Raw genomic sequence first — 8228 nt, 5'->3', positions numbered from 1 at the left:
CTCAACAGATTTGGAAAGTTTAAACTTCAAGTAGGTTATCTAAAAACAAGTCACTATTACTTCTTAAGTTTAAAGTTGAGACTATTCAGACACATTAACACTAAATAAATAAATCAGTCAGACAGTGTGCAGCAGATACCAGTCAGTTGTTTGATTTTATTTTCAAGAAAGGTATTATCAGATGGTGATTAAATGTATTTTGTTTGTTTGAAATGCACAAAATTCAAAAGTTAAATAAAATACTCAAGTCCCTTGTTCTTGTCGGCATCCTGCTCTTGGGTCTCAATCTCTACACGCTTCATGGCAATAAAATACTGCACGAAAGGCTCTCCCAATGCACCACAAATCACAGTGTCCTCTGCCAGAGCCTCTAAAGCATCATCCAGTTTAATAGGGATGGGGAACTGTTTCTGCTGAACTGGAGCTCTGCTTAGAACATGTTCGGCATTGAGATTACGCCTAATACCGTCCAGTCCCGCTGCTATCGTGGCCGCCAACACGATGTAAGGGTTGGCCATTGCCGAACCCATCTTGTTATCGATGTGCATCTCCCGTCCACCGTGAACCTTCACGTTAAAGGCACAGCTGTTGTCGTTGCAGCCGCATGTGGCGTAAAGATGGTTCTTGGAATCTTTCTTACCTTGGGAAAGCTGGTTTCGACAGCTGATCCCTGGAGCCAAGAGGCAGCTCAGAGCGGCTGAGTGCTGGAGAAGACCTGAGAGCCACTTCCTGCCGATCTCCGAAAGTTCCCCGTTGCCTGAGTGGAAGAGGCTTCTTCTGCCACTGGTATCCCAAAGGCTATGGGAGAGTAATCCTGAATTTTGGATATCTTCATCCGTGAAAAAGGTGGCGATATAGTCAAACTTCCTGGCCATCTCTTTGATTCCCGTTCGGAAGGTGAAAGCGCTGTCGGCGGCATCGATTCCAAACCTGGATTTAAAGCAAATCTCCATCTGTCCTGGTCCATTTGCAGATGAGAAGCTCTCAACATCAACTCCCATGTAGTACATCCCCCTGACTAACTGCTGAAGGAAGGGTAGATCGTAGTTGCTTAACAGTGTGGTGGCAGGGAAGAACACAGCTTTGGGTCCCACTCGTTCAGGGGCTCCGAAGATACAGCACTCATACGTGAAAGATGAGTGGAAAGAGAATCCCATGCTCTGAAGCTGGCCGAGCATCTGCTTGGCTATGAGGCGGGGTGATGTTCGCAGTGGTACTCCTGTGATTGTGCAGGGGTCACAGATAAGACGAGCGGTCTGGTCCACCCAGGGAAGGATTTGGAATGTGGAGAGGTCTGGGACCAGGAGGACATCACTGCTGAAGTTGGCTGTGCTCTGATGATCAACTTCATTGACGTCGGGACTTAGGGTTAACTCCAGGTAGCTTCTCGGCATAGGGATGCCATATACAGCTTTTTCCTGTGGTGTCAATAATGATTAATGTTTAGTACTGATTCAGCATTTTCAAAAAGACTATTTCAAAGGGATACTAAACAGTCAATCTTGTCTAACATTAAAGCTGCTGTAAGCAAAGTTAGCCATCTGGTTTCAAAGTGGGGTTAGGGATGGACCTAAAAAAAACTTACACATTCATATGACATTGACACTTTGTAAAATACCAACCCGATCTCAAGGCAATTCGTACGTATTTTACGAGGTGGCTAATTCGTATGAATTCATACGACCTCACCTGTACGATTTTAGCTAAATCGTACATATTTTACGAGTTGCCCAGTTCGAATGAATTCGTACGAATTACCTACCCCTGACCCCGCCCCTAAACCTACCCATCACTGGGGTTTAGACAGATCGTACGAATTGGCCGTGAGATGGCTTTGAAAATATGTACATTTTCTCATGAGATTGTTGACTAAACCAGTACAAAAATATGCCAGTGTACCATTATGACAAAATACACTTCAAACACAATTCAAGATATAATGAATGAAAAGTCTTGATGCCTTATACAGAGTTAACGTTTTACAGAAAAAAGTAAACAATAGAACAAAAACAGCAGCTTAAGATTGTACCATCATATACAAGATAAATAAGAGGCATTTAAAAGATTTACGTGAAAGAATCGAGCCGGAACGGTCTTGGATCGGGCTACGCCATGAAGATCGGTGGCCTCAAAGCGAACAAAGCTTATGTTTTCCCGGGCAATTTGCTGTTTTATTTTCTCAACGTCAGAAATGAAGCTTTGAGATGCAAAAGAGTGTGCCTGTGAGCTCTCTTTGTCTGTTGGAAATATGAAATGATTGACAGAGGGGTGAAATATGAGAAAGTTAAAATAAATGAGTTCAACTCAGACAACCATAAATCTTCTCAGAAAAGAAGATGACCCAAAGCAAAGGCACATACTGACCTGAATGTGATGTGCCAGCTTCACCCCAGTGGGATGTCTCAACAGTGGGGGATTTCACACCAGACGACCTGCCTGGTAGCCCATCAGTCATTGAAGACCTGCCTGAATCCAAGTAAGAGCTTCCTTCTCTTAGTCTGGATGCTCTCCTAGCTTCTGAAATTGGCTTGAAGGTACTGAAACTCTTAAAAGGCACTTGGTCTGGCTTACAGTCCACTCTTTGACCAGGAGGGTAGCTCCTTCTTTCATCTTGCCCTTTTGCACTGAGTAGGGAGCTCTCGCGCAACACGCTTTTCAGTTCATCCATTGTTTGTTTGGGGACGCCACCCTCATCAGTTGGCATGTAATATTGCACGTTCTCCCTTCTCCATCCATTCCTGTTGCCGTAGTCGCCCTCTCTCCCGAAACCCTGGTACTGGGACTCACTGGAGACAGAGGGGCAACGTTGAGGAGGGCCAATAGAAATAAGGATGGGGTCATTTGTGGGGCCTGGAATTGGTACGTTTGATGGCACTATGGGTACAGATGTCCCTTTTCTGTCCCAGTTAGAGGAGGATAGATGCTTATCTCTTAGATCTGCACCCTTCTTTCCTGCACTCATACTTCCTCCATCCACTTGGTCTGGAATGTTCTCCTGAAGATTAAATGTATGGCATTCAGACTGAATATAACACTCAATACAGTAACACATAATCATATACCAAATTACCAAAGTATGATATACATACAACTTTACTCAACTGTACACACTGCATTTGACTAAAATATATAAGTAAAAAACAAAACAATAACTGCAAAGATTTAAAGTTTTACCGTATCTTTGGATTCCTCTGATTCTTGCATTATGATAGTTTTTTATAATGTCTGGAAAGTCATAACCATATCCCAATCGAAGTGGCTCACACAACTGACTAAGAGAGACTGAAACAGACCAATCTGCTCCCTTTCTCCCCAACCAGATGCATGAACCGTCCAGTCTGTTCAGTCCCACTCATCTATTGTGAGCTTCTGCACATCAGCGGTTTTCAACAGCCCACAACACATCATTCATCAAATCTCTAGAAAGATGCAGTTGTTTGACTAAAGGTTATTTAACAGAATGTCAAAGCCATTGATTATGTGAACATAATTGAACACATATCTTTGCACTGCACTGTTGTTGCCTAGAAAATTTCAACAAATAAATAAAAGGCATATTTCAAAGATGGTTATGTATTTTATTCTAGAATATTATTAGATTAACTGATAAACAAATCAAGTCTTTGAAAAGGTCAGATGAAAACATTTATACAAGAATGTTAAATGTAGGTTATTGTACTACAATGAAGATCACCCTAAATGAAGACAAGACAGAAATGTTTAGGTCCTAATCTTGTATTTTACAGTGAGCACCTTAAATATTGTAAATAATTTGATAGTTTGGACTGCTCCTAAAATTAGGCATTGCTAATAGCTCCTTTGAGATTAATTGTTTATGATTTTCCTCATTGGAAGTGACTTTGGATAACTTTTGGCTACATGAATAAAATAATAGAATGAACTTTTATTATTAATAATACAAAGTTCTTTCATGAAAAACTAGATTGGGCAGGCTGATTGGTTCCTGTTGTATCCGTAGCCAATGAGCTCTCTGCTCAACCTTCAAACACTTGCTGTAGTAGTTGCAGTGCGCTTTCAGAAACCCTCCAACTTCCCCAGCTCCACCTGTATCTGATATGGGTAATTCATGTATTACAGCAGCAGCATGTCATTTGCTCACAGCAGTGTGTCGTGTATGTATTGACAGTAGCAAGTCCCATAAGCCCAATTAATACTTATTTATACTGCGTCAAACTCACGTAGCGTCATAGGCTGTGTAGTGCGTGTACCCTATACGGTGTACCCTGTGCACCTCTCCAAAAATGTAACAAGGCGTCAATTCTACGTGGACGCAAGCGCTGTGATTGGTCTGCTAGAACCCCTCCATCGGGTTTCACATGCTCCCTCTGCATTGTCATTCATTGTCATGGCAGAATTATTATTAGTCTACAGGATGAGTTTAGAATACAAATGTAATTAAATAACCTTATTTTTTTACATTTATTTAATAACATTTTGAATAAGAGTATTGATAATAATTATTATAACATTTTTGAACAAATATAGGATCTTAGAATTGTAAAATAGATACACATTTTCTTTATTTTAAATTATTATAATTTTTTGCTATTATTGTTGTTGTTTTACAATTGCAGGATATGTTTAAAGTATGAATATAATGAAATAGGGCGAATTCACGTAATTTGGGACCCTTTTTGCCATTGAGGTGACTGAGGAAAAGTGTCCCAATCAACCTGAATGATAATAAAATGATGTGTGTGTAAACTGTGTGTTGTAGATGGTAAGTGAGTCGCTGTGTGTGCTGTAGAGTGTGTAGTTGGGTGCGGTTTCTTGAGTCCAGCTGTAACCGGTTACCGGAGACTCTCTCTCATCACATACACGGCAGCGCTGTATGGTCAAACACCACAACAATTATTCTCCGGAGCGGCTTTATGATTAAGCTACAATCTTCAATGAGTAAGCATATTCCAGTAAGTGAAGCCTTTCAACATATTTACATTTAATTGGTTTCGCAGATTCAGGGTTTATTTTTGTGAAATGTGGTCGTAGTCCTATGTTAATTGACACTAACGTTAGATCAAAACAGATTTTGTTGTCGACTAACTTACAGTTTATAGGCTACATTAATAAATGTGTTTTATTTAGTTTTAACTATCTACAAATCTAAAACCTTGCCTATATGATTATACATATCAGATTGCATCGCTATAATGTCGTCTTGGTGACGATGTTAGCTTCGGTTAGCCTCACAGCTAACTTACATCAGTGAGAACTCAGAGCGACATTTCGGTCTTTTATGTCTCGTTAATCGCTTACATTAAAAATGAATCAAAGTAAGTACATGGGAAGAGAATGTGTGTTGTGTTGTTGTTGAAAATGAAGGTAGTCTGTGAGCTTTTTGCCCCATGCTAATATTAGCCGAGCGGAAGTCTTTGTGTCGATTAATTAGCATATGTTAATGATGTTTTGGATATGATGTTTTTGTTGATGTTTAGGATAATTAATCGGTTGTAGAATTCAAACATTTCAAACCTTGGCCGATTTTCTACATCATATTTTGCATTTGGTCATTTTAATGGCCTCGGTTGGGGCCTTTAAACTTGATTTCCATAAAGTCACGTTTAAAAACAACCCAACCAAACATCTGTGCCTTTCATTTGAATGACATGTAGATTTGGGTTACGAATACATGAGGCGTCTTTTTAAAGTGGTTTGCTAAAGAGGCTTTAGTATCTGGTAATCCCAAAGAGCTGATGAGACACGTGTGTGTCCTCCTCACGAGACTGACACGACGATTTCAGCCTATCATCCCATCGGAACCGGTCAAGTGTTTTCTCTGATGACCCACATGCTGCTCATTGACTCATCTCTGAGTCATGTGTTTATGGAAAGGAGAGGGATATGCTTGATTTTGAATCAACACGACTACACTGGTTCAGGATGCATGCGTATTTTTGTGTTCGTGAGTCTATCAATTTCAGATTATAAAACGGAAACTTGCTTCTGATTGGTAAATAGTGTCAGCATTGATCCAAAATCATATCAGCTTGTCTGACATTTTCTGGTTTTATATTTGATTAATATAGAATACTAGATGACATGACATACATTTCATGACTTGTAAACATTTTGTTTTCTGTGGCTGTAAACGTATGGTTGTGAGTTTTGCCACGAATTACCTAACTTTTTTGTAGGTGTCTGTATAATTTCTAGCAATTATTCTTTTTTTTTTTATGCTGTTTTTTAATGTTTTTGAAAGAAGTCTTATGCTCATCAAGCCTGCATTTATTTGATTAAAAATACAGAGAAAAAAACAGTAATATTGTGAAATAGGCTATTATCTAAATTTAAAATAATGTTTTTTTTTTATTTTAATATACTTTAAAATAGAATTTATTTTCGTGATGCAAAGCTGAATTATCAGCATCATTACTCCAGTGTCACATGATTCTTCAGAAATCATTATAATATGCTGATTTATTATTATCAATGTTGGAAACAGTTTTGCCGCTTAATATATTTTTGGAACCTGTATTTTTTTCAGGATTCATTGATGAATACAAAGTGAAATAGAACAGCATATGTATACAGTGTGTGTGTGTATATATATATATATAATATACACACACACACAACTGGACAAGCTGAAAAACATCTTACTGTTGACGCTTTGTTTTAATCAGGAATGTAAAAGCTAAATGAAGTCCTGTTTCCTGACCGCTTGTGCTTTTGTTCTTGTGTCCTTGCAGCAGTTCTGTGGTGTTTTGGGTCACACATTTATGGAGTTTCTGAAGGGCAGTGGGGACTACTGCCAGGCTCAGCACGGCGTTTATGCAGAGAAGTGAACGGCTAGCCTCGCTACCTCATCAGAAGAGAGACTTGTGTTACAGTTTTAACGTTGGCGGGATCAGGCTTGGAGAGCAGGTGTCCACAGCGGTCGGCGGTTCTGGATGGGGTAAAAAAAGCCTCTTGAAGTGCACTGCCCTCGCCGGCCCTACGTCTTCACTCTCACCAGAGAACCAGCCTCGGTTTCTTTAGTTTTTTGGTTGTCTCCCTATTTTTTTTTTGTTTATTCTCTTAATCCTGCCCACCTCTTTTCTCCTAATTGTACTCGCCAGATTTTCTGTTGTTACAGGAGAGAGTTTCTCCCACTTTTCTTTAAGATTTTTAAGCCGTTTCATTTTAAAAAGTCCAAAATGGCTCGTATGAATAGACCTGCCCCAGTGGAGATCACTTACAAAAACATGAGATTCCTCATTACCCACAACCCCACTAACGCCACGCTTCACAAGTTCATTGAGGTGAGTGCTGGTTTAAATGGCTTGAACACACTTAAAGTGATGTTTTGGATAGAGGATGATAAAAAGCTCATAATGAGGGTCTATTACAGTAACTGCAAAATATCACTTGCATGACATCCCTCCCATCCATTAGGAACTGAAGAAATATGGTGTGACGACGGTGGTTCGAGTGTGTGAGGCCACGTATGATGCAAACCTGGTTGTTAAAGAAGGCATTCAGGTTCTGGTACGTCCATACGAACCAATTACACTTAAATGCAAATGAATCATCTCCGGTCATGTTTTAACACTGTGTTTTTCTCTGGTGCGCAGGATTGGCCCTTTGACGATGGAGCTCCTCCCTCTAACCAGATCGTTGATGATTGGCTGAATCTTCTTCGGCTCAAGTTTAGGGAGGAGCCAGGCTGCTGCATTGCCGTACATTGCGTAGCAGGCCTTGGAAGGTAGTTTTATAGGATTCAAGATATCATTGCTTGTATCATAAGGCGTAAACATGGGGTAAAATATGTTTTGAGCTATGCCATGTTTTCTTACCCATAGAGCCCCAGTGCTGGTTGCCCTGGCCCTGATTGAGTGTGGAATGAAATACGAGGACGCTGTTCAGTTCATACGACAGTGAGTTAACTTATACTTATGAAAATATTATAATGATAGTCAGCGTGTGATCTCCATTTTTAAAGATGAATGTTTATTTTAATTCCAGAAAGCGCCGTGGAGCATTTAACAGCAAGCAGCTCTTCTATCTGGAAAAATATCATCCCAAAATGCGTCTTCGATTCAAGGAGTCCAACGGCCACCGCACCAACTGCTGCATTCAGTAAAAGCTTGCGCATCAGCCTTTCTCAAACGTGTAATGGAAATTTGTATCTTGCATAAGTAGTTTGTTCTCTTAATCGGTAAGTGTGAAAATGCCTTACAAAAATGAAGCTTCTTTGGTTACAAGTGTCCCGCTCCCTCCTCTTTGTT

The 8228-nt window shown here is 40.0% G+C and overlaps 3 protein-coding genes across 3 annotated transcripts; 2 read left to right on the top strand and 1 right to left on the bottom strand.

Moving 5' to 3' along the window:
• Positions 1-230: 230 nt before the first annotated feature.
• On the bottom strand, positions 231-3333 carry lgsn (lengsin, lens protein with glutamine synthetase domain; the record flags this gene model as incomplete). Its single annotated transcript, XM_079597991.1, has 4 exons — positions 3175-3333; positions 2365-2995; positions 2071-2237; positions 231-1418 (listed from the first exon to the last, which is right to left on the bottom strand). The coding sequence occupies exons 1-4, from the start codon at positions 3202-3204 to the stop codon at positions 231-233; spliced, it is 2016 nt and encodes a 671-aa protein (XP_079454117.1). The 5' UTR covers positions 3205-3333.
• Positions 3334-4773: 1440 nt separating this feature from the next.
• On the top strand, positions 4774-6851 carry LOC306990628 (uncharacterized protein). The gene is made up of 2 exons (XM_079597737.1): positions 4774-4931; positions 6711-6851. Exons 1-2 carry the CDS (start codon positions 4893-4895, stop codon positions 6804-6806), a joined length of 135 nt encoding a protein of 44 aa, XP_079453863.1. The 5' UTR covers positions 4774-4892; the 3' UTR covers positions 6807-6851.
• A 278-nt stretch (positions 6852-7129) lies between these two features.
• ptp4a1 (protein tyrosine phosphatase 4A1) lies at positions 7130-8107 on the top strand. Its single transcript, XM_079597736.1, has 5 exons — positions 7130-7262; positions 7396-7488; positions 7575-7705; positions 7803-7877; positions 7966-8107. The coding sequence occupies exons 1-5, from the start codon at positions 7158-7160 to the stop codon at positions 8081-8083; spliced, it is 522 nt and encodes a 173-aa protein (XP_079453862.1). The 5' UTR covers positions 7130-7157; the 3' UTR covers positions 8084-8107.
• The last annotated feature ends 121 nt before the right edge of the window (positions 8108-8228 follow it).

Source organism: Phoxinus phoxinus (assembly GCF_949152265.1).
Source record: "Phoxinus phoxinus genome assembly, chromosome: 22".
NCBI classification, from domain to species: Eukaryota; Metazoa; Chordata; class Actinopteri; order Cypriniformes; family Leuciscidae; genus Phoxinus; species Phoxinus phoxinus.
The sequence above is the reverse complement of the archived record's forward strand: the minus strand, read 5'-3'. Positions and strand labels throughout refer to the sequence as shown.